This window comes from Trachypithecus francoisi, unplaced genomic scaffold, assembly GCF_009764315.1.
Source record: "Trachypithecus francoisi isolate TF-2019V2 unplaced genomic scaffold, Tfra_2.0 Lachesis_group11, whole genome shotgun sequence".
Lineage (NCBI taxonomy): Eukaryota > Metazoa > Chordata > Mammalia > Primates > Cercopithecidae > Trachypithecus > Trachypithecus francoisi.
The window spans coordinates 23,216,345-23,242,524 of NW_022681456.1; the positions used below are offsets into that span (position 1 = coordinate 23,216,345).

Here is a 26,180-nt window from a genome sequence, read left to right on the forward strand (position 1 = left end):
GCCACATTCTCATCCCACCCGTGATACCTAGGTGATGTGAGAGCTTGAGGGGGAGGTCAGAAGGTCAGAGATGACCCAGTTCAGGAGGTGACCCCATAGGAGGAGAAGAATCCAGCCACGTGACACACAGGACCAAGAGAACAGTAAATGCAAAGATCTGGAAGCACAAAAGAGGAACAGCAAGGACAGCATGTTCCAGAACCTGGTAAGAAAGGAGGGTGGGGCCAGAGCAGAGGGCAGGACAGGGGAAGAGTTGGAATTTGATTTTTTCGGTACCATGGGAAGCCACTGAAAAGTATTATGCAGAGAAGTGAAACCATCTGACTCATGTTTCTAGAAGCTCTCATGGACCATTGTGCAGAGCATAGAGTGTGGTGGGACCAGAATAATGGTGAGGGACCAATGAGAAGGCTGCTAGAGTCACCAGATGCAAGGAGATGGAAACTTGGGCTGGAATGGGATGCTGGAGCCTATGTGGACAAAGCTGGGATGTGTTTTGAGGCAGAACTGATGGATTTGCTAGGAGGTGAAGGCTGGCTCTGGATTCCTAAGGGATTGATAATGCCTTTTACCGACTTGAGGAAGACCAAGGAGAGGTTCGAGGACTACCACAGCACTGGTAAGGAGGTTAGGCAAAGGTTGAGGCTGCTGTGAGCTGTGGTCATGCCGCCACTACACCCTAGCCTGGGTGACAGACTGAGATCCTGTCTTAAAATACTTAAATATATATATATATATATATATATGTATGTGTGTGTATATATATGTGTGTGTGTATATATATATATGTTGCCTGGGCACAGTGGCTCACTCCAGTAATCCCAGCACTTTGAGAGACCAAGGCAGGCAGATCACCTGAGGTCAGGAGTTCGAGACCAGCCTGGTCAATATCACAAAACCGTGTCTCTACTAAAAATACAAAAATTAGCTGGGAGTGGTGGCAGGCACCTGTAATCCCAGCTGCTCAGGAGGCTGAGGCACAAGAATTGCTTGAATCCAGGAGGCGGAGGTTGCAGCGAGCCGAGATTGCACCACTGCACTCCAGCCTGGGTGATACAGCGAGACTTAGTCTCAAAAAAAAAAAAAAGTATATATACACATATATGTATACATACATACATATATATAATAAAAATAATAAATAAATAAAGAATCTCAGGCAATAAATTAAAACACCTGCCTACTACCATCCATCTTCATCCCTTTGTTCATATCTAACACCAAAACACCCAAATAGCTGGAAGCACATCATCTCAAAAGACAAGCATTTTTTTTTTTTTTTTGAGACAGAGTCTCGCTCTGTCGCCCAGGCTGGAGTGCAGTCACCGGATCTCAGCTCACTGCAAGCTCCGCCTCCCGGGTTTATGCCATTCTCCTGCCTCAGCCTCCCGAGTAGCTGGGACTACAGGCGCCCGCCACCTTGCCTGGCTAGTTTTTTGTATTTTTTTTAGTAGAGACGGGTTTTCACCGTGTTAGCCAGGATGGTCTTGATCTCCTGACCTCGTGATCCGCCCGTCTCGGCCTCCCAAAGTGCTGGGATTACAGGCTTGAGCCACCGCGCCCGGCCAGCATGGTTTTTTCAAATGAATGGCTATAGCCTTATGAAAAGCTGCCTTACTATCTGGTTTTCTTGTTTTGAGGGGCAAGGATGGAGGCTTCTCTCCTGCACCCACAGGCCACTGGGGATACCGCCCCAGCCCAGCCTCCCACCCTGCACTGGAGCCTCTCAGCCCTCCTGCGTGGGTAGCACAGTGTTGAGAAGAGGAAGGAGCAGTTTGTCTGGCTTCTTCACAGTCCCGCAACTGGCGTGTACAGTGGCCAAGAAGGCGAGGCCAAGGTGGGGCTGGGGAAGCTAGCAGGGGCAAGATCATGGAGCACCTTGAGCTGCATCTGGGGGGCACTGAGAAAGCATGGAGAGCTGTCCTCCCAACCGCCAGCATCTTAGTAGAAAATATTGAAACATACAGAAAACGTGAAGAGTTTTATGCTATTTTCATTTTAGAGACATTATTTTGCTTGAAATATAAGAGCTACTGAGTGTTGCTGAGGTCTTAGCATGTGCTGGGTTCCATTCTTAGCATGTAACATGTGTTGGCCTATTTGATCCTCCTACATATAATCCTATAGTATTGGTTGTTGGAATGGTCGATCATGACGTGAACGGCCACAACATGTTTGGGGAACTATCTGTGTTATGAGTTCCACTCCCTAATACATGTCACAACTGAATGTCCCAGGTTCCCTTGCGGCTAGGACACAGCATGAGACCCAGGCTTTCCAAACATATGCCCCAGGCAATACTTCCATACACAAGGAATAACATGGGATGCTGGGTATGAGCAGAATTCAAATTCAGGAATAGAGGGAAGCGTTGCCCTTTGACCCATACAATAGGGGATCCCTTTCCCTGGACCCCATGCCTCAGAGGGCCCCACTCTGTTCCTCTACAGACTGCTAGCCCTATGGAATGAGGGTTGTCTGAGGCTGTATGAGTTTCTATTTGTTACACAGCAGTGGAAACTAACACAGTCCCACAGGCCTAAATCAAGGCATCAGTGGGCCGAGTTCTCGTCTGGACACTCTGGGGAAAATTGACTTCCAAGCTCTTTTTTTTTTTTTTTTTTTTTGAGACAGAGTCTCGCTGTGTTGCCCAGGCTGGACTGCAGTGGCATGATCTTGGCGCACAGCAACCTCTGCCTCCTGGGTTCAAGCAATTCTCCTGTCTCAGCCTCCCAAGTAGCTGGGATTATAGGCACCTGTCATCATGCCCGGCTAATACTTGGGAGCCTGAGGCTGGAGAATCGCTTGAACCTGGGAGGCGGACATTGCAATGAACTGAGATCACACCATTGCACTCCAGCTTGGGCAACAAGAGCAAAACTCAGTCTAAATAAATAAATCAATCCCCTGCCAGGCATGGTGGCTCATACCTATAATCCCAGCACTTTGGGAGGCCAAGGCAGGTGGATCACTTGAGGTCCAGAGTTTGAGACCAGCCTGATCAACATGGTGAAACCCCATCTCTACTAAAAAAAAAGAAAAAATACAAAATTTAGCCAGGCGTACTGGTAGGCACCTATAATCCCAGCTACTTGGAGGCTGAGGCAGGAAAATCGCTTGACCCCGGGAGGCAGAAGTTGCCGAGATTGCGCCACTGCACTCCACCCTGGGTGATGAGAGCAAAACTTCGTCTCAAAACAATAAAAAATAAATAAAAATATTGAGACAATTAAAAAAATTTAAAAAGGGGGGGGCTGGGTGCAGTGGCTCATGCCTGTAACCCCAGCACTTTGGGAGGCTGAGGCAGCTGGATCACTTGAGGTCAGGAGTTCAAGACCAGCCTGGCCAACATGGTGAAACCCTGTCTCTACTAAAAATACAAAAATTAGCCGGGCGTGGTGGTGGGTGCATGTAATCCCAGCTACTCGGGCGCCTGAGGCAGAAGAATCACTTGAACCTGGGAGGCGGAGGTTGCAGTGAGCTGAGATCATACTACTGCACTCCAGCCTGGGCAGCACAGTGAGACTCTGTCTCAAAAACAAAAAATCTCTTTATTCAGCCAGCTGCAGGGGTTCACCCCTGTAATCTCAGCACTTTGGGAGGCTAAGATGGGTGGACTGCTTGAACCCAGGAGTTTGAGACCAATTGAGACCAGCTGAGCAACAAAGTGAGATTCCATCTCTAAAAAAAAAAAAAAAAAAAAAAAAATGGCATGGTGGTGCAGGCCTGTAGTTCCAACTACTGGGGAGACTGAGATTGGAGGATCACTTGATCCTGGAGGTTGAGGCTGCAGTGAGCCATGTTTGTGCCACTGGACTCCAGCCTAGGCAACAGAGTGAGACCCTATCTAAAAAAAAATCTCTTTTTTTCTATATTTTTTCTCAACTTTATTTTTATTTATTTATTTATTTTTTTTTTGAGGCGGAGTCTCGCTCTGTCGCCCGGACTGGAGTGCAGTGGCCGGATCTCAGCTCACTGCAAGCTCCGCCTCCCGGGTTTACGCCATTCTCCTGCCTCAGCCTCCCGAGTAGCTGGGACTACAGGCGCCCGCCGCCTTGCCCGGCTAGTTTTTTTTTTTTTTTTTTTGTATTTTTAGTAGAGACGGGGTTTCACCGTGTTAGCCAGGATGGTCTCGATCTCCTGACCTCGTGATCCGCCCGTCTCGGCCTCCCAAAGTGCTGGGATTACAGGCTTGAGCCACCGCGCCCGGCCTAACTTTATTGAGGTATAACTTACATGTCATAAAACCACCCATTTTAAATACACATTTCAATGACTTTTAGTAAATTTACCAAGTTGTGCAACCATCACCATGATCCAGTTTTAGAACATTTCATCAGCCCAGTTAGAGCCCTCATATCCATCAGCAGTCACTCCGCACTCCCACTCTCTCCCCATGGTTGCTCAACCCAGGCAACCATGAATCTACTCTATGCCTCTGTAGATTTGTCTTTCCTGGATAATCTTTCTTCTTAAACTCAGCAGAGTAAATTCTGTTGTTTAAAACTAGAAACCCAGGCCGGGCGCAGTGGCTCAAGCCTGTAATCCCAGCACTTTGGGAGGCTGAGACGGGCGGATCACGAGGTCAGGAGATCGAGACCATCCTGGCTAACATGGTGAAACCCCGTCTCTACTAAAAACTACAAAAAAAAAACTAGCCGGGCGAGGTGGCAGGCGCCTGTAGTCCCAGCTACTCGGAGGCTGAGGCAGGAGAATGGCGTAAACCCGGGAGGCGGAGCTTGCAGTGAGCTGAGATCCGGCGACTGCACTCCAGCCTGGGCGACAGAGCAATAATCCGTCTCAAAAAAAAAAAAAAAACTAGAAACCCTATCCAATAGAATACTAATATCCTCTTTTTTGGGAGACGGAGTCTCACTCAATCACCCAGGTTGGAGTGGAGTGGCACAATCTCGGCTCACTGCAACCTCTGCTTCCTGGGTTCAAACATTATTCTCCTACCTCAGCTTCCTAAGTAGCTGGGATTACAGGCGTGCGTGACCACGCCCAGCTAATTTTTGTAGTTTTGGTAGAGATGGGGTCTTACCACATTGGCGAAACCGGTCTCGAACTCCTGACTTCAAATGATCCACCCGCCTCAGCCTCCCAAAGTGCTGGGATTACAGGCATGAGCCACCACGCCCAGCCCTAATATACTCTTATTACAGAAGAAGAAACAATGACTCAGAAAGGTTAAGTCACTTGTCCAAGATCTTACAGTAAGTGGTAGAGCTGAGATTGAACCTAAGCATCTCACACCATAGTCCATGCTCTCATTAAAGTACGCAGTGTAGGCCAGGAGCGATGGCTCACACATATAATCCCAGCACTTTGGGAGGCTGAGGCAGGTGGATCATGAGGTCAGGAGTTCAAGACCAGCCTGGCCAAGATGGTGAAACCAGGTCTCTACTAAAAGCTACAAAAATTAGCTAAGCATGGTGGCAGGTGCCTGTAATCCCAGCTACTTGGGAGGCTGAGGCAGGAGAATCACTTGAACCCGGGCAGCAGAGGTTGTGGTGAACGGAGATCTTGCCACTGCACTCCAGCCTGGGTGACAGAGTAAGACTCCGTTTCAAAAAAAACAAGTATGCAGTGTGCAGTATAGAGAGTGGAGGGGACAGGGTGAGACTGGAGGAAAGGAGACCACTTAGGAGACTATTGGGTTGTCCAGATAGGAAAGCTGATGGTGACCTGGACTGAGGAGGTAATAGAGGCAGAGGAGAGAAGTAGATGACTTTGAGCAATATTACAAAGGTAAAACAGTAGGATTTGGCAACTGAATGGGCGAGGGGGAAAGAGGGAGAGAATGAGTCAAGGAGTGTGCCATGTTTCTGGCTTGGACAACTGATGGATGCTGGAATAACTTGCTGGGATAGGAAATGCAGGAGAAAGGGCCAATTTGGGGTGGAAGATGAGGTCAGAACTGAAGGCATTGAGTTTGAGGTGTCTATGGAACATACACATGTAGATGTTGAATAGGTGGTTGGATATATGAATCTGGAGCTGAGATGCAGGTTTCTTTTTTGTTGAGACAGATTCTCACTCTGTTGCCAGGCTGTAGTCCAGTCATGCGATCTCGGCTCACTGCAGCCTCTGCCTCCCAGGCTCAAGTGATTCTCCTGCCTCAGCCTCCCCAGTAGCTGGGATTACAGGCGCCCACCACCACACCCAGCTAATTTTTGTAATTTTAGTAGAGATGGGATTTCACCATGTTGGGCAGGCTGGTCTCGAACTCCTGGCCTCAGGTGATCCTCCCACCTCAGCCTCCCATATGCTGGGATTTCAGGCATGAACCACTGTGCCCAGCCTGAGATGTAGGTTTCTATATCACCAGCATATAGATGTGAACTAGAACCATGGAAGAAGCTGCAACTCACCAGCAAGATAAGAAGTAGATGAGAAAGCAAGAGGGCCGAGAACTGAACCCAGAGAAGTGCTAACCTTTAAAGGGTGGGAGTGCCGAACCCAAAGGATTCTGAGAAGGCGTAGCTATGGAGATCCAATGAAAGTCAGGCAAAGGCGGATTCCTGCGAGCTCAGGGAAGGAGGTGAGGGAGGTGGGGCATGGTCACAGTGTCAACTGGTGCTGAGAGTTCCAGGAAGATCAGGTCTGAGGTGTGTCTGTTGGATTTAGTGACAATGACGTTGTTGTTTACTTGGCTTTAGAGAAGGATGGGGGTGGGAGCCAGACTGGAGTGGGCGGAGGAGTGAATGGAGATGCAGAAATGGATATGATGACTCACTCTTTCAGGGGACTTGGCTATAAAGAAGAGAGGCATGGAGTGGTGGTAGGAGAATGTGGGATTGAAGGGGGGTATTTTGGAGACAGAGTTTCACTCTTGTTGCCCAGGCTGGAGTGTAATGGGGTGATCTCGGCTCACCGCAACCTCCGCCTCTGGGGTTTAAGCGATTCTCCTGCCTCAGCCTTCCAAGTAGCTGGCAATACAGGCATGCGCCACCATGCCTGGCTAATTTTGTATTTTTAGTAGAGAAATGATGTTTAAGTGCAGATGGAAAGGGGACAGGAGAGAAAGGGAAGTTGATGTGGTAAATGAAAATGATCTTCATCATCTTCCTCACCATCACCAGCAGCAACCACAAGGAAAGCATGTTCTGCTCTGGGACTGCCCTGTTACTTTTCTTCCTGAGAAAATGAGCCAAAATCTATCCCCCTGTAACTTTCACCTTTGGTTAAAGTTTTGCCTTGTGTCCCTCTTCAAATGGCTGTACACTGCTACTATGTCTCTCCTCTTCTTCAAACTCACAGCCACCATCCTACAGGCCATGTGCTCCCAGCCTGGTGACCAGACCCTCAACTGTCTCAGCCAAGTTCACACGACTACCCTCTTGTTTGTCAAGCCCTGCTTAAGAGGTGGTATGCACACTCTTTCTTTGGTGATGGAAGCATGAAATGGTTCAAGCATTTATGATTTGGGAAAATGAACTCAGAAAGAAAATATGCACACCCTTTGACCCAGAAGTCCTACAGACTTAATGCCTTAGGTGTGAGAAGAAGCTTGTGCAGGGATTCCTGGCAACATGAATGTAGGGTGGACACACAGTGAGCACAGTTGTTAGGAGCACAGCCTGAGTTCATTCTCCCTGAGATCAGGAACAGGACAAGGACGCCCGCTTTCACCGTTGCTGTTCAACATGGTACTGGAAGTTCTAGCCAGAGCAATTAGGCAAGAAAAGCAATAAAAGGCATCCAGATGGCAAAGAATGAAGTCAAACTATCTTTAGTCACAGATGGCACAATCCCATATATGGAGAATCCCAAAAAATTCACAAGAAAACTATTGGATAGAGCTAATTACTAATTCAGTAAAGTTGCAAGGAACAAGATCAACACACAAAAATTAATTGTGTGTGTGTGTGTGTGTGTGTGTGTTTTACACCAGCAAGGAACATTTGAAAAGGAAATTGGAAAAATAATTCCATTTACCATAGCATTTAAGAGAGCTGAGGCTGTGGAGCCAGATGGCTGGGTTCAGAGCTGGTGCTGCTGTTTACCATGTGGCCTTGGACAAGCTTCTTGCTTCATTCATGCCACAGTTTGTTCAGCTATTAGGTGGAGGTAATACTAGCACCTTCCTTATAGAGTTGGTTTTTGTTTTCTTTTTTTTGGTGGGGGGGAGTAAGGATTGCAAAAATTAATATATGTCAGCAAAATAGACTTAGAAGAGTGGTTGGCACATGGTAAGGACTATATTAGGGTTACCAAAAATGTTTATAATTGGGAAAATAGAACAAAAGTTCCAGTTAAATGTCTATCCCAGAGACTGGCTGGCAAATTATCACAATGTACCTCTCAGCTTGAGCCATATGGAACTGCCTATATTCTATAGCTATGGCCTACAAAATGGGCAGTTCTTTCTTTCTTTCTTTTTTTTTTGGAGACAGAGTCTCACTCTGTTGCCCAGGCTAAAGTGCAGTGCAGTGGCATGATCTCAGCTCACTGCACCCTCCGCCTTCTAGGTTTAAGTGATTATGCTGCCTCAGCCTCCCAAGTAACTGGGATTACAGGCATGCACCACCACGACTGGATAATTTTTGCATTTTTAGTAGAGATGGGGTTTCCGCCATGTTGGCCAGCCTGGTCTTGAACTCCTGGCCTCAAGTCATCTGCCTGCCTTGGCGTCCCAAAGCGCTGGGATTACAGGCGTGAGGCACCATGACCTGCCAAAATGGGCAGTTTCATATATTCAGTCACTAGGATACTCTTTAGCCACTGAAAATGATTGTGTATCATAGATCTGTCTTTATCACAGATATATATTTACTGTCATAGAAAGAATTAATAACATATTATTGAGTAAAAAGAGCAAGTTACAAAACAGCCTGCAGCCTGGAGTGTGGCCACGTTTGTAACATCAGTGTATCTGTGTGTCTAGGTGTGGACATAGAGAGATATTTAGAAGACACTCAAAAGTTTCAACAGTGATTGCCTGAGTGATTTGTGCTGGGATCTTTTTTTTTTTTGAGACAGAGTCTCGCTCTGTCACCCAGGCTGGAGTTTGCAATGGCATGATCTTGGCTCACTGCAATCCCAGTCTCATGGGTTCACATGATTCTCCCACCTCAACCTCCCGAGTAGCTGGGATTATAGGCGCCCACCACTGCGCCTGGTTAATTTTTTTATTTTTTTATTTTTATTTTTTTTTTTTTGAAGCGGAGTCTCGCTCTGTCGCCCGGACTGGAGTGCAGTGGCCGGATCTCAGCTCACTGCAAGCTCCGCCTCCCGGTTTACGCTATTCTCCTGCCTCAGCCTCCCGAGTAGCTGGGACTACAGGCGCCCGCCACCTCGCCCGGCTAGTTTTTGTATTTTTAGTAGAGACGGGGTTTCACTGTGTTAGCCAGGATGGTCTCGATCTCCTGACCTCGTGATCCGCCCGTCTCGGCCTCCCAAAGTGCTGGGATTACAGGCTTGAGCCACCGCGCCCGGCCAATTTTTTTATTTTTAGTAAAGACAGGGTTTTGCCATGTTGGGCAGGCTGGCCTCAAACTCCTGACCTCAAGTGATCCACCTGCCTTGGTCTCCCAAAGTGCTGAGATTACAGGCATGAGTCACTGCGCCCAGCTGGGATCTTAATTTATACTTTTTCTTTTTAGCCCTTGATTTTTACCCTGTTAGACTGACTTTAGGAATCTAACCCCCAAAAGTGCAAAAGAATACATTAGTGTTGAAGCCACTAAGTTAGTGGTAATTTGTTACAGAACTAATATACTCGGGTTTTAACTTGCCTTGGGGGTGCTGGCCCTCCCCCATTTTCTTCTCAGAGCATCTCTTGGGTCCTCAACCCTTGCTGAGCCCCCACTATGGCCTAGTGGACCAGGGATGGACTTGATTAGATTCTCCTCTTGGGATTTTAAATAAGAGAATCAGAGGCTGTCTGCTCAGCTTCACCATGCTGCACTGCAGGCACAATGCCTGGCGCCACTGTTCTTTAGGGGTCCATGAAGATGTCTGTTGGCCCTGGGTTAGTCATGAGCTAAGGGATATGAGGGCAGTTCACTTTGAAGGCTCAGCCCTTTGGTGTTACCTTTGCTCTGGAACCTCAGGAGCTGTAAGGGGCAGAGGAACTTTGCTGAAAGGCACATCCTTCCTGCAGAACTTGAAGAACAATCTAACCATGCTAGCATGGGGCCCATCCCACCTGCGATGCCAGTGTAAGTGTGTGAAAGTCACTCATATTCGGCTGGGTGCGTTGGCTCATGCCTGTAATCCCAGCACTTTGGGAGGCCGAGGTGGGCGGATCACGAGGTCGGGAGATCAAGACCATCCTGGCTAACACGGTGAAACTCCGTCTCTACTAAAAATACAAAAAATTAGCGCCTGTAGTCCCAGCTACTTGGGAGGCTGAAGCAGAAGAATGGCGTGAACCTGGAAGTGGAGCTTGCAGTGAGCTGAGATCATGCCACTGCACTCCAGCCTGGGCGACAGAGCAAGACTCTGTCTCATTTAAAAAAAAAAAAAAAGAAAAGAAAAAAGAAAGTCACTCATATTCAGAGCATGTGGATTGGGACTCTGAAGACCGATTTTATGGTGGACACCTTCATCTCCATTTGGTGAGTCTAGCACAAGCAGCCTGAGAGTTCCATGGGCTCAACCTCACCCTCCATCCTTATTTCCCTGCCACTCCAGGGCTCTTCCTCATCCAGACTTGCCTGTGAGTGCGCCTTGATGGATGTATTAGTCTGTTCTCATGCTGCTAATAAAGGCATATCCAAAACTAGGTCATTTATAAAGAAAAGAGGTTTAATGGACTCACAGTTCCACGGGGCTGGGGAGGCCTCACAATCTTGGTGAAAAGCGAAAGGCACGTCTTACATGGTGGCAGGCAATGAGCGAACGAGAGCCAAGCAAAAGGGGAAATCTCTTATAAAACCATCAGATCTCATAAGACTTAGTCACTGTCTCCCACCGGGTCCCTCCTACAACATGTGGGAATTATGGGAGCTACAATTCAACATGAGATTTGGGTGGGGACACAACCAAACCATATCAATGACTTCTCTCCCATTAGCTCTCGTCTACCTCCCAGACTCTTTCCAGCTTTCCTCTTCTTCTTCTTTTTAAGAGACTGGAGTCTTACTGTGTTGCCCTGGCTGGTCTTGAACTCCTGGGCTCAAGGGATCCTCCCACCTCCACCTAATAAGTAGCTGCGACTATAGGCATGCACCACCACACCCCCGAAATTTATCCATCCTCCCCAACCCAGTAAAATCCTCAGCTTCTTCACACCCTTGTTGAGCTCCAGGCACCAGCAGCTTTGCCTTCTATAGAATGCATAAATTTATAGCCTCTTAGAGCAAAAAGGTCAGGGATTAAACCTACCACCTGGAGGGGTGATATGGCTTGCCTTAGTCACCAAGCAAGGTCAGGAGAGTATTTCTGGGATGGTCATTAGCACTTTCTTTCCAAAGGGAGGACAGTACAAACTCATTTTCATGATCACAGTATTCCCCTCCTACAGGTAAAGTGTGCAAACTGGCTTTCATTCCCTCTTTTTTTTCTTTGATGCAGCACTGAAACTTTTTTTTTTTTTTGAGATGGAGTCTGGCTCTGTTGCCCAGGCTGGAGTGCAGTGGCGCAATCTCAGCTCACTGCAATCTCTACCTCCCAGATGCAAACTATTTTCCTGCCTCAGCCTCCCAAGTAGCTGGGATTACAGGTGCATACCACCACCCCCAACTAATTTTTGTATTTTTAGTAGAGACAGGGTTTTACCATGTTGGCCAGGCTGGTCTTGAACTCCTGACCTCAAGTGATCAGCCCACCTCAGCCTCCTAAAGTGCTGAGATTACAGGAGTGAGCCACTGCGCCTGGCCTAAAAGATTTTAATTCTTAAAATTTACATGTTCATCATGACACAGAGACATGTTTTCTGTTTAGGAGAGGGCTGGATTCCATTAAGGCTGATCTGTCATATGTTGCACATTCTGGAATGAACATGAGAAATCAGAATTGAGCTTCCCAAATGGTGGGTCACAGTGACCCAGAGTTGTTCCAGGAGAACATTGCAACATACAACATGAGAAAGCGCTGTATGTACCATGTATGTGTTGGGATGCTGGGCTGAAATGTATTATCAAGCATTATCGTATTTGTCTATGGAATTCTGAAACCACCTTTGCAAAATTGTGACTGAGACGATGAAAGAGATCTAACTTAACTGACTCCATCTTGCTTCTAACCTCCAAGCTGTCCTTGTTCGTTCCTGGGCGTAGGCTGAACTAACTTTGGGAGAAACTTAGTTTATAGTTTAAACAAAGATAGTAACAGCCCTTTCCCAAAGCAGACCTCCTTCTTGCCTGGGGACTAGATTGCCTTTGTAGGACTAACATTAGCCACAAGATTAAAAATTATGGTTTAGGAGTCATGCAACTGGAGACTACAAGATTCTGACCCTCCCTAAACTGCTCCTAAGATCAGTGCCTGAGATATTTTGCAGACCCTGCACTTGATGGATCAGCTCAATAAACTGACTCATCTGATCTTGTGGTCCCCTCCCAGGAACTGACTCAGCACAAGAAGAGAGCTTCGACTCCCTATGATTTAATCTCTGACCAATCAGCACTCCTGGCACACTGGCTTACCCCAACCCACCAAGTTGTCCTTAAAAGCTCCATTCCTGAATGCTAGGGGAGACCGATTTGAGTAATAATAAAACTCGGGTCTCCCGCACAGCTTGCTCTGCGTGAATTCTTCTTCCTCTATTGTAATTCCCCTGTCTTGATGAATTGGCTCTGTCCAGGCAGCAGGCAAGGTGAACCCTTTGGGCAGTTACAATTCTATTTAATACCTCTCTCTCTTCCAGGCATGGTGGCTCACGCCTGTAATCCCAACACTTTGGGAGGCTGAGGTGGGTGGATCACCTGAAGTCAGGAGTTCGAGATCAGCCTGGCCAGCATGGTGAAACCCTGTCTCTACTAAAAATACAAAGTTAGTTGAGTGTGGCAGTGCATGCCTGTAATACCAGCTACTCCTGCTGAGGCAGGAGAATCGCTTGAGCCCAGGAGGTGGAGGTTGCAGTGAGCAGAGATAGTGCCACTGCACTCCAGCCTGGGTGACAGAGGGAGACTCTGTCTCAAAAAAAAAAAAAAAAAAAAAACCTTCGTCTCATATATGCTGATTAGGTCTCAAATTTGGATCTCTTACCTCTTACCCCAACATCTTTCTTGACAATCTTTCTTTTTAAATAAATGCTATAGAAATACTAAAATGTATTGTGAATAATATAACACCCACATACCACCATCCAATTTAAGAAATAAAGCATTACTAATCCAGTTTTGCTCCCTGCAAACGCATCCTTCTTCTCATTCTCTTTCCTTTCCCTTTGTAAACACCCTGCAGCCCGGCACAGTGGCTGCACCTGCAGTCCCACTGTGGGAGGCTGAGACTGGTGGATCTCTTGAGCCCAGGAGTTTATGGCCGTAGTGTGTTATGATTGCACCTGTGAAATAGCCACTGCATTCCAGCCTCAGCAACATAGCAAGACTCCATCTCTAAACAAAACCCTGAATTTGACATTGGTCATTCCCTTGTTTTTATATTTCTAAGCACATATATGTCTACATATGTAAAAAAAAATACTTAATTTTTACTTTTTTATTGGGGCGAAATTCATAGAACACAAAATTAACCACTGTAAACATGAACAATTCAGTGGCATTTCAGAGAGGTGTGCAACCACCACCTCTATCTAGTTCCAGATCATTTTCATCACCCCAAAAGGACACCCCATGCCCATTAGTAGTCACTCACCATTTCTCCCTCCCTCTGTCCCCTGCAACCACAAATCTACTGTCTGTCTCTATAGATTTACCTATTCTGGGTATTTCACATAAATGGAGTCATACAATATGTGTGGCCTTTTGTGACTAGCTTCTTTGAGGTAGCAGACATAATGTTTTCAAGGTTCATCGATGTTATAGCAGTATGAGTACTCTGTTCCTTTTTTATGGCTGAATAACATCTCATCTTATTGAATGGATAGACCACATTTGCCTATGCATTCATCCATACATGAACATTTGGGTTATGTGAATAGTGCTGCTATGCACATTCATGTATAGGTAGTTGTGAGTACATGATGTTGCTTTGGATTTCTCTAAACTTTATATCACACTGCAGCTTGCTTTGCTTGTTCAGTGTTAGGTTATTTCCATGTTGATATGCACAGCTCTAGTTAATTCATTTTCATTGCTCCAAAGCATCCCATTTTAAAAATTATTTTATTATTTTTTTGAGATAGGGTCTTGCTCTGTTGCCCAGGCTGGAGTGCAGGGGTGCAATCACAGCTTACCATAGCCTTGACCTCTGGGGCCCAAGCAATCCTCCCACCTTGGCCTCCATCTCTACAGGCATGTGCTACCACACCCAGCTAATTTTTGTATTTTTAGTCAAGACAGGGTTTCTTCCTGTTGTCCAGGCTGGTCTCAAACTCCTGGGCTTGAGCAACTCTCCTGCTTCAGCCTCCCAAAGTGCTGAGATTACAGGCATGAGCCACTGTGCCTGGTCCAAAGCATCCCATTGTATGAATCCAACAATTTATCCATTTATTGTTTGAGAACATATAGGTTATTTCTTGCTTTCCCTCTTACAAGCAATGCTGCAGAAGCATTCTTGTCCATAACTCTGGCACATGTACAAGAGTTTCTCTAGGGCACATAGGTAAGAGTTTCATTGCTGGGTCATGAGGAATGCTCTTCTTCAAATGTACTTGCTATTGTCAAATATGAGCTGTCTTTCAGGAGCCTCCCAGTGGTCCTCAGCCCTGGCTATGCATTAGAATCAGCTGGGAACTTTTTTTTTTCCCCCAAGATAGAGTCTTGCTCTGTGACCCAGGTTGGAGTGCAGTGGTGCAATCTCGGCTCACTGCAAACTTCGCCTCCCAGGTTCAAGCAATTCTCCTGCCTCAGCCTCCCGAGTAGCTGGGATTACAGGCGCACACCACCACACCTGGCCAATTTTTGTATTTTTAGTAGAGATGGGGTTTCACCATGTTGGCCAGGTTGGTCTCGAACTTCTGGCCTTGAGTGATCCACCCATGTCGGCCTCCCAAGGTGCTGGGATTACAGGAGTGAGCCACCGTGCCCATTCTCACCTGGGAACTTTTTTTTTTTTTTGAGACGTAGTCTAGCTCTGTAACCAGGCTGGAGTGCAGTGGCACGATAGCGGCTTACTGCAACCCCCACCTCCTGGCTTCAAGCGATTCTCCTGCCTCAGCCTCCTGTGTAGCTGGCATGCGCCACCATGCCCAGCTAATTTTTGTATTTTTAGTAGAGACGGGGTTTCACCATGTTGGCTACGATGATCTCGACCTCCTGACCTTGTGATCCGCCCACCTCGGCCTCCCAAAGCGCTGGGATTACAGGCATGAGCCACTGAGCCTAGCCATGAACTTTTAAAATTTATATAGGTATCTGGATAACTCCCCAGACTCACGAAATCATAGTCTCCAGGGATGGGACTGGGGAGCTGCAATTTTGAAAGCTCCCTGGGTGGTTACACAGCCAATGTGGAGAACAGCTGAGGCTGAGTCTTGGCCCACTCTGTCTCAGCTCAGCCCAAGGTCAGCTCATAGAGGGAAGCCATCATCTTAGACTTGCTAATATCACTCAGCATCAGGGCAGAGAGAAGGGACTAAATAAATAAACTCTGAATGAGTAAACAAAGCATTTAAACCCTTTAGGCTGGACGTGATGGCACATGCATGCAATCAATCACAGTAACTATCTCCTACAGTTGTGAGGATTAAAGGAGATGATGCATGTAGAACACTTGGCACGTATTAAGTTCCCAATAAAGAGTAGCTCCTGCAGCCTGGTGTGGTGGCTCACACCTGTAACCACAACATTTTGGGAGGCTGAGGTGGAGAATCGCTTGAGGCCAGGAGTTCGAGACCAGCCTGGGCAACATAAAGAGACCCCCCCTGGGTCTACAAAAAATAATATAAATTAGCTGGGCGTGGTGGTACACACCTGTAGTTCCAGCTACTCAGGAGGCTGAGGTGGGAGGATCAACTTGAGCTCAGGAGTTAGAGGTTGTAGTGAGCTATGATTGCACCACTGCACTCCAGCCTGGGCAACAGAGCAAGGCCCTTTCTCTAGAATAAAAAAGAGAGAGAGAGAGTAGCTGCCATTTTCAATGTTATTGATAAAGCAGGTGGGTGTTTCTGAAAATTCACCAGACACAGCCTTAGACTGGAAGGTGCTGATGTGTTACTGAGCCTCCAGACGAAGCTGGTGAACCCACTGGAGTGGGATTTTATGACTGGAGAAACTGTCCTATCTATGAGGGTCCATGTTAGGCAATGTTAAAGAATGGAATTGGGGGCCGGGTGTGGTGGCTCACGCCTGTAATCCCTACACTTTGGAAGGCCACCAAGGCAGGCGGATCACGAGGTCAGGAGTTCGAGACCAGCATGGCCAACATGGTGAAACTCTGTCTCTACTAAAAATACAAAAATTAGCCGGGTGTGGTAGCGTGTGCCTGTAATCCCAGCTACTCAGAAGGCTGAGGCAGGAGAATCAGTTAAACCTGTGAGGCGGAGCGTGCAGTAAGCCGAGATCGCACCACTGTACTCCAACCTGGGTGACAGAGCAAGACTCCATCTCAAAAAAAAAAAAAAAGAGATTGGGGGCAGTAGCTTACCTATAGCAAATGCTCAGTATGTGCCAGATACTGGGCAGACATGTATCATTTTATCCTTACAATTCACGAGGTAGGTATGACTATGCTTTCCATTGTGCAGACAGGGAAAACGAGTCACATGGAAACAAGTCATGCAGCAGAGCTAGGATTGGAACAGAAGTGGCCTGCAGAGCCTGCCTCCCAGCCCACTGTGCTATGCCTCCCATTGATGCTTTCCTGTGTCTGCCATTTAGCTTTGCTCTGGTGAGTGACAAGCTATACCAGTGGAAAGAGCCTGCCATCAGTTCTGTGCACAGCAAGGTGAAAAGGATAGCAGAGGTGAAAGAGGAGATCATGGAGAACGGAGTGAAGAAGTTGGTGCACAGTGTCTTTAACATGGCAGATTGCACCTTCCCTTTGCAGGCAAGCACCTGGTAGTGTTACCGGACCCCAACACCCAGAGGTAGCCATTGGGTCAGGTTTCTGCACTATAGTTCCTTCTGTGGTCGCCAGAAATGCGTTACAGGAAAAGGGTCCCAATCCAGACCCCAAGAGAGGGTTCTTGGATCTAGCGCAAGAATGAATTTAGGGCAAGTCCGCAGTGCAAAGTGAAAGCAAGTTTATTAAGAAAGTAAAGGGATAAAAGAATGGCTACTCCATAGACAGAGTAGCCCTGAGGGCTGTTGGTTGGACATTTTTATGGTTATTTCTTGATGATATGCTAAACAAGGGGTGGATTATCCATGCCTCCCCCTTTTAGATCATATAGTGTAACTTCCTGATGTTGCCATGACATTTGTAAACTGTCATGGCACTGATGGGAGTGTAGCACTGAAGACGAGCAGAGGTCACTCTTGTCGCCATTTTGGTTTCTGTGGGTTATAGCCAGCTCCTTTACTGCAACCTGTTTTATCAGCAAGGTCTTTATGACCTGTATTTTGTGCTGACCTCCTGTCTCATCCTGTGACTTAGAATGTCTTAACCATCTGGGAATGCAGCCCAGTAGGTTTCAGCCTCATTTTACCCAGCTCCTATTTAAGATGGGGTTGCTCTGGTTCACATGCCTCTGACATTTGTATTGCACATCCATTGTGAGGTAGATGATACTAATCCCACTACAAATCAAGCCTTCAGGAGGTGAGGCAATGTGTGAGGTGGTAAAGCCTCCAGATTCAAAACTATGCTTGGGTCAAATTCCAGCTCTGCCACTTTGTGTGTGCAGTGTTGGGCCAAACACTTAGCTCAGTTCCCTCATGTATTCAGCAAACAGTTACGGAATATAATATGCTACTCTTCTAGTCTCTGGGACAGAGCAGAGAGCAAGAACAAAATCGCTGTGCTCATGGACTTCACATGCTACGGCGGAGCAGGTCCTCAGAAAATCATCAAATGTACATCAAATGTATAAGGTAAATGGTGATGAGTCTAAAGTGAATGGGGAGAATGGAAGAGAACGAAGGTAGGGAGAATGTACATTAAGGGAAAAGGAGTGTTGCAATTTCAGAAAAGGATGTCTGGGCAAAGCCTCCCTGAGAAGGTGGCATTTGTTTTTTTTTGTTTTTTTTTTGAGACGGAGGCTGGCTCTGTCGCCCAGGCTGGAGTGCGGTGGCCGGATCTCAGCTCACTGCAAGCTCCACCTCCCAGGTTTACGCCATTCTCCTGCCTCCGCCTCCCAAGTAGCTGGGACTACAGGCGCCCGCCTCGTCGCCCGGCTAGTTTTTTGTATTCTTTAGTAGAGACGGGGTTTCACCGTATTAGCCAGGGTGGTCTCGATCTCCTGACCTTGTGATCCGCCCGTCTCGGCCTCCCAAAGTGCTAGGATTACAGGCTTGAGCCACCGCGCCCGGCCAGAAGGTGGCATTTGTACAACAGAAACACAGTATCTATTTTCCGGGCCTGTAATGAAAGTTTAATAAGACAATGCATGGATTCTTAAAAAATCTTCAATAGGCCCCAAATGGACCTACAAGACCTCTACCTCAATGGATAAAGGAACGCTAACCATAGCAGAACGGTAATCGCGGCAGAACGTTGGCACAGACGGAAAGTTGATTGGTACGGAAAGTTTGTCCGAGGGAAACGTTAGTTATAGAGGAACGTTAATCCGGAACAAATCTTGGGCAGAGCGGAACCTAGACCAGAACGCACAGTTACCATGGCAATGAGGCGCGCCCGAAGGGCGGTGGCAGCGACGCAGAGAGACCTGGGAGGAGACAGAGGCAGGGCTTGCGACGGAAGTGGCCTCTCTTGCTTCTGCAGGGCTAGGGAAGATGCTGCGTCCGGCGTTATCGTGGCTGTGCTTTGGCCTCTGCAGCCTCCTGGTCGGGGATGCAGAGGCCCCGAGCCCCGTGGATCCGCTGGAGCGGAGCCGGCCGTACGCGGTGCTGCGCAGGCAGAACCTGGGTGAGCGGTCCTGGAGCTGGCGGGCGGCGGGTAGTGCCCGAGCTTTCACCGCTCCGGGTGCTGGAGCCGGGCTTACGGAGCGGACAGGGGATAGAGTGGGGAGATGGGTGAGGGCGTGGAGTGCAGGTGAGGCCCCGAGACTCCCTCTCCAAAAGCCTGGGGCAGAAGGCCTGAGCTTTACCTCTCAGCAAGTGCTCAGTATGTGCCAGAACTTTCGCCTCCCAGGTTCAAGCAATTCTCCTGCCTCAGCCTGCCGAATAGCTGGGATTATAAGCGCACCCCACTACACTTGGCTAATTTTTGTATTTTTAGTAGAGATGGGGTTTCACTGTTTTGGCCAGGCTGATCTCGAACTCCTGGCGTCGAGTGATCCACCCACCTCGGGTGGATCACCCACAAGACATGGTGTCCAGTAGGCTCTCAATATGTACTAGTTGCCCATGAATGAACTGCAATCCGGAGACCTGAGTCTCAGTCTGGGTCCCCTCCTCGCTGGCTGTGTGGGCTCAGGCTCACAACAAGGCACATCATTTACCTCACCCCTCTTCTTTCCCAGAGGAGCCAGTATTTATTGCAAAAATGGTAACGGTTTTTGAGCATTTCCTACATCCCATGTCTTGTGCTATGCACTTTGTATACGCGAATTCATTTGAGCCTCACAGTAACTTAATGAGAAATGTACGGTTTGCAGCCCTATTTTTTTTTTTTTCTTTTACCATAGGGTATCCTCTGTCACCCAGGCTGGAGTGCAGTGGTGCTAGACTAGAAATTATAAAAACTACTCCTTTGCCATAGATATAGTTTGAGAAATGCTGTCCTAGACAGTTCTGTACAATAGGTGTTTATTTTTTTTGAGATGGAGTTTCACTCTTGTTGCCCAGGCTGGAGTGCAGTGGCGCGGTCTTGGCTCACTGCAACCTCCGCCTCCCGGGTTCAAGCAATTATCCTGCCTCCGTCTCTTGAGTAGCTGGGACCACAGGCATGTGCCACCACGCCCAGGTAATTTTTGTATTTTTAATAGAGATGGGGTTTCACCATGTTGGCCAGGATGGTCTTGATCTCTTGACCTCATGAATTGCCCACTTCGACCTCCCAAAATGCTGGGATTACAGGCGTGAGCCACCACGCCAGGCCTAAAACATTGTTTTTTTTTTTTTTTTCTTTTACCATAGGGTATCCTCTGTCACCCAGGCTGGAGTGCAGTGGTGCTAGACTAGAAATTATAAAAACTACTCCTTTGCCATAGATATAGTTTGAGAAATGCTGTCCTAGACAGTTCTGTACAATAGGTGTTTATTTTTTTTGAGATGGAGTTTCACTCTTGTTGCCCAGGCTGGAGTGCAGTGGCGCGGTCTTGGCTCACTGCAACCTCCGCCTCCCGGGTTCAAGCAATTATCCTGCCTCCGTCTCTTGAGTAGCTGGGACCACAGGCATGTGCCACCACGCCCAGGTAATTTTTGTATTTTTAATAGAGATGGGGTTTCACCATGTTGGCCAGGATGGTCTTGATCTCTTGACCTCATGAATTGCCCACTTCGACCTCCCAAAATGCTGGGATTACAGGCGTGAGCCACCACGCCAGGCCTAAAACATTGTTTTTTTTTTTTTTTTGAGACGGAGTCTCCCGCTGTCACCCAGGCTGGAGTGCAGTGGCCCGATCTCCGCTCACTGCCGAGCTCCGCTTCCCGGGTTTATGCCATTCTCCTGCCTCAGCCTCCCGAGTAGCTGGGACTACAGGCGCCCGCCACCTCGCCCGGCTAGTTTTTTGCATTTTTTAGTAGAGACGGGGTTTCACCGTGTTAGCCAGGATGATCTCGATCTCCTGACCTCATGATCCGCCCGTCTTGGCCTCCCAAAGTGCTGGGATTATAGGCTTGAGCCACCGCGCCCGGCCTGAAAACATTCTTTTAAGGTTCTGCCTGGGCCTGCCATTCAGGCATCTGTCACTGCATGCAAAGTGTAGGGAGAAGTGAAAAGATGGCGAGTGGGAGAATTGATCAGGACCCAAATGCATGGCCACTGTGTACCTAACAACTCATGGTTTTAAGCTCCTTTTTAAATTTTACTTTTATTATTATTATTTTTGATATGGAGTCTCACTCTGTCGCTCAATCTAGAGTGCAGTGGCGTGATCTTGGCTCACTGCAACCTCCACCTCCTAGGTTCAAGTGATTTCTTGCCTCAGTCTCCCAAGTAGCTGGGATTATAGGCACCCACCACCGTGCCCGGCTAATGTTTGTAATTTTAGTACAGACAGGGTTTCTCCATGTTGGCCAGGCTTGTCTCGAAGTCTTGATCTCAAGTGATCTGCCCATCTCGGCCTCGAAAGGTGCTGGCATTACAGGTGTGAGCTACTGCGCCTGGCCTTTTTTATTTTTTAAAGGTAGATTTCCATCCCCCAATTCCAATCTTCTGCATTCCTGCTTGGGAGTTTAAATTTTTTTTTTTTTTTTTTTTTGAGGTGGAGTCTTGCTCTGTCGCCAGGCTGGAGTGCAAGGGCGCGATCTTGGCTCACTGCAACCCCTGACTCCCTGGTTCGGGTGATTCTCCTGCCTCAGCCTCCCGAGTAGCTGGGATTACAGGTGCCCGCGACAATGCCCAGCTAATTTTTGTATATTTAGTAGAGATGGGGTTTCACCATGTTAGCCAGAGTGGTCTCGATCTCCTGATCTCGTGATCCGCCCGCCTTGGCCTCTCAAAGTGCTGGGATTACAGGCTTGAGCTGCCGCACACGGCCGGGAGTTTTAAATATTTTTTAGAGTGCTTCCAAAATGCGAGATGCAAGAAAATGGTTTATTTAAATGGAATAAGACAACTTTAAGTCCAATTGTAGTCCAAACCATAGAAACTCAGAATTCAGGACTTTTGGAAATTAGGGCAGGTGTTAACAAGGGCTATTTTAAGACGTGACATTTAGTTCACGTAGGTTGTAGATTTTGTTTGACAAAGATCTTAAAATTACTTCTGGCCTTTGAAGTTATGACATACTGTCTTTGACAGCTTCTCCTTCCTTCTTCCCCCTCACTCATCAAAAAAAGATGAGTTTTCTTTTCTTTCTTTTTTTTTTTTTTTGAGACTGAGTTTTGCTCTTGTTGCCTAGGCTGGAGTGCAGTGGTGTGATCTCGGCTCACTGCAACCTCTGCCTCCTGGGTTCAAGAAATTCTCCTGCCTCAGCCTCCCAAGTAGCTGGGATTATAGACATGTGCCACCATGCCAGGCTAATTTTGTATTTTTAGTAGAGACAGGGTTTCTTCATTTCTCCATGTTGGTCAGGCTGGTCTCGAACTCCCGACCTCAGGTCATCTGCTTGCCTTGGCCTCCCAAAGTGCTGGGATTGCAGGCCTGAGCCACCGCACCTGGCCTGATTTTTCTGTATAGTCGGTTTTACAATAATAACTGTTTTAAGCGTGGAGGGTATGTTGGAGGGGGGCTGTCACAGATACTACAGAGTTACTGATTTGAGTAAAACTATGGTCAACTCTTGGTTTTTCTTTTGTTTTTTTGGATGGAGTCTCGCTCTGTCGCCCAGGCTGGAGTGCAATGGTGCCATCTGGGCTCCAGGGTTCAAGCGATTCTCCTGCCTCAGCCTCCTGAGTAGCTGGGATTACAGGTGCCCACCACCATGTCCAGCTAATTTTTGTATTTTTAGTAGAGACAGGGTTTCACCATATTGGCCAGGCTGGTCTCAATCTCCTGTCCTCATGATCCGCCTGCCTTGGCCTCCCAAAGTACTGGGATTACAGGCATGAGCCACCTCGCCTGACTAAATCTTAGTTTTTCAAAAAGGAACAGTAATGAGACTGAAAAACAACTATGGTTAGGCCCCAGCTGAAACCTGGGATGGGCCCACATCGCTACAGACACACGTCAGTGTACATTTGCTGGTTTTGAATGCTTCCCAAGATCACTGAGATAGTCACAGAAACAAGATTGCATATCACTGCTGCTATTGAATAAACCTCTGAACGGTTGCTGGTTATGCTAGTTTATTTTTTTCTTTCTTTTTTTTTTTTCTTTTTTGTTATGAAGTAGTTTAAAGCCCGGGTCCTTATCCTGTACCTCCAGGGCTCAACTTGAGTAATCAGTTGTAGTTCCCGTTTCTCACCTGAGCACCTTGAAAATTTCAGATGTGAAATTTAGTCTTAAAAACAACAGTTTTTTTTTTTCTTTCTTTTTTTTTTTTTTTTTGAGATGGAGTCTCCCTCTATTGCCCATGCTGGAATGCAGTGGCATAGTCTTGGCTCACTGCAACCTCTGCCTCCTGGATTCAAGCCATTCTCCTGCCTTGGTCTCTTGAGTAGCTGGGACTACAGGCACCCGTCACCTCGCCCGGCTAGTTTTTTGTATTTTTAGTAGAGACAGGGTTTCACCATATTGGCCAGGCTGGTCTCGAACTCCTGACCTCGTGATCCGCCTGCCTCGGCCTCCCAAAGTGCTGGGATTACAGGCAGGAGCCCCCGCACCCGGCCAAACATAACAGATTTGTGGGTTAGTTGCCTCTTTGCTCATAAGGCCCTGTTGAGACTCATCTTGAGACTGAAATACTTCATTGAATCTCCAGATTTTTATTAATGGCTTTAAAGGTATAGTTGGGCATCCTGCTCTCTTGCCCCACTATAATCGGACAATTCTCCACACAAAAGCCAGAGGAATCTCTTTTTTCCCAACTAAATCAGATGATGTCATTCCTTTGCCTACAACCCCCCAGTGGCTTCTCTTTAAACTTAAAATCCATGTTTCCTTCATGGTCTCCAAGGCCCTGTACAGACCGGCCCCAGCCTTCCTCTCTGGTCTGATTTCCTGCCTCTTCCTGCACTCCTTGCCTGGTTGCCTCCCTTCTGTTCACTGAGTGTGTTGAGCTTATACTGGCCTCAAGGCCCTTCCTTAGCTGATCCCTGGGCTTGTAACACACTCCCTGCAGAGCCTCACTCGTAAGGTCCCAGCTTTTTTTGGTTTTTTTTTTTTGAGATGGAGTCTCACTGTGTCTCCCAGTGGCGCAATCTTGGCTCACTATAACCTCCGCCTCCTGGGTTCAAGCAATTCTCCTGCTTCAGCCTTCTGAGTAGCTGGGACTATAGGCACCTGCCACCATGCCTGGCCAATTTTTGTATTTTCAGTAGAGATGGGGGTTTCACCATGTTGGCCAGGCTGGTCTCGAACTCCTGACCTCAAGTGATCCACCCACCTAGGCCTCCCAAAGTGCTGAGATTACCGACATGAGCCACCACACTCGGCCTGTCTCAGCTTGTGAGTCTCCTCCTCGGATGCTTCCTGACTGTCCTACCTCCTGCTGCCCACCCCGTCTCCATCCCTAGCCCATTACTGTTTTTTTTCCACGGTATATCAAGATATGTGAAATGCTCTCACCGTTTGTTTCTCCCCCCACTATACATAGAGACAACTGGAGAGAGGATCTGTTTACAGCTGTTTGCACAGCACCTGACATAGTGCCTGGCAGCAAGTGGCATTTGATAAATCATTGGCAGTGAGTAGATGAATTGCCTGACCTGGAGCTGCCGTTAGGAAGTAACCTGTTTTCCCTTTGCAGTGTTGATGGGAACCATTTTCAGCATCCTGCTGGTGACTGTCATCCTCATGGCATTTTGTGTCTACAAGCCCATTCGGCGTCGGTGACAGCCAGACAAGTTCTTCAATGAGTATTTGGGAATAGGATAAGTTGTGTTGCACACGGGCCAGTGGAGAAGTTGGAATCAAAACTTTACTACTTGGAAATGACCTTTGGTCTGGACAGTTGGTAAACGCTAAATGAATTAGAAGAAAACATCTACTAGAAATTATTTTTTCCTAACACTGTAGTGCAAATAATTGGCCCCTGAATCTGCTTCTCAGTGTTTCTATCTGACTGTACTTGTTAAAAGACCTGAAAGCTCCAAAGGTCAGTGTAAAGATGGAGTGTTCATGAGAAAGAAAACATTCACCTTGTGAGTGCCTGTAAGAACCACACTGGAAAGAACTCATCATTAATGCTTGAAAATGTTAATAGAGGGAGACTTACCATGTAGACATTCCCTATTTAAGAACCATTTGGTTACAGTGGGTTAAGAATCACAGACATTTTTTTTTTGTTGTTTATCTCACCTGAGTTGGCCTAGAATGCGCTGGTTGCAAAGTGGTGTCAGCTGTGGGGAACTTGGGCCCTCATTCCTTACCTGCATCTGGCCCTGCACTCAGGTGCTCCCCCTGAAGTCAGGGTCACATCAGGTAGACCTGTTACTACATGCACCTTTGGCCTGGAAGGCTCTGGGGTTGGACTGGAAATGTTACTAGGTTGGCCTCTCACAAAAAAGGACCCCATCCTGCTTAAACACATTGATCTCTGTTGCCCTGCATTTGAGTCTTTGTAGCCCACGGTCTGAAACTTGAGGCAGCTTTCCAGATTTGGAATGTAAAAGGCTCAGCAGGCGCTCTGTTCATCCCTGGGTGGGGAGGGCCCAGCCAGAAGTGCACGTCCACTGTACCGGCCAGTGTGTGTTTACACACATTTCATCTCCTCTTTGAAAATGCTGCTATTAGTTTGCACTGTTGGTGAACTGGATTTTTTCCTCCTATTGAAATTATACTTTCATACTTATAAAGCGGTCGTCAATATTTATTTCAAGGTGCTAGATTTAATTTTGTTATTAAATTGAAATGCTTATCTTGTGTTCAAGCACAGCACTGATTTTAACAACCTGCATTTAATGTGAAATAACTGAAGCAGGATACTGTAACTGTTTAACTTAAGGATTTTGTTTGTAATCTTGTAACATTGAGCCATTGAAATGTTCACTGTTCTGTGCTTTTGAGCAAAATGTCAATTAAAATTAAAGTAAAATCCTATATATTGTTTTACTCCACCAATTATTTCCCAAGTGTTTGAAATGCAGGTATGTGTTTGAATTTGATCTAATCACTTAAAGAAGCTCTGTGAAGTGAAAAAAATTTTTTTTTTTTTCCCCCGAGATGGAGTTTGGTTCCTGTTGCCCAGGCTGGAGTGCAATGGTGTGGTCTCAGCTCATTGCAGCCTCCACCTCCCGGGTTCAAGCGATTCTCCTGCCTCAGCCTCTGGAGTAGCTGGGATTATGGGCATGAGCCACCATGCCCGGCTAATTTTTTTGTATTTTAGTAGAGATGGGGTT

The 26,180-nt window shown here is 47.2% G+C and overlaps 1 protein-coding gene across 3 annotated transcripts; it reads left to right on the forward strand.

Annotated features, from left to right (window-relative positions):
* Positions 1 to 25,881, forward strand: CUNH12orf76 (chromosome unknown C12orf76 homolog). 3 transcript variants are annotated; one of them, XM_033220655.1, is made up of 4 exons: positions 1 to 205; positions 7,898 to 8,073; positions 10,059 to 10,166; positions 24,590 to 25,881. In XM_033220655.1, exons 1-4 carry the CDS (start codon positions 191 to 193, stop codon positions 24,696 to 24,698), a joined length of 408 nt encoding a protein of 135 aa, XP_033076546.1. In that variant the 5' UTR covers positions 1 to 190; the 3' UTR covers positions 24,699 to 25,881. The 3 variants fall into 3 exon arrangements, 1 of the variants encoding a protein (XP_033076546.1); XR_004439592.1 differs by lacking the exons at positions 1 to 205; positions 7,898 to 8,073; positions 10,059 to 10,166 and adding an exon at positions 18,505 to 19,041 and having other exon boundaries at positions 24,437 to 24,732; XR_004439591.1 differs by lacking the exons at positions 1 to 205; positions 7,898 to 8,073; positions 10,059 to 10,166 and adding an exon at positions 18,763 to 19,041.
* Positions 25,882 to 26,180: the final 299 nt, after the last annotated feature.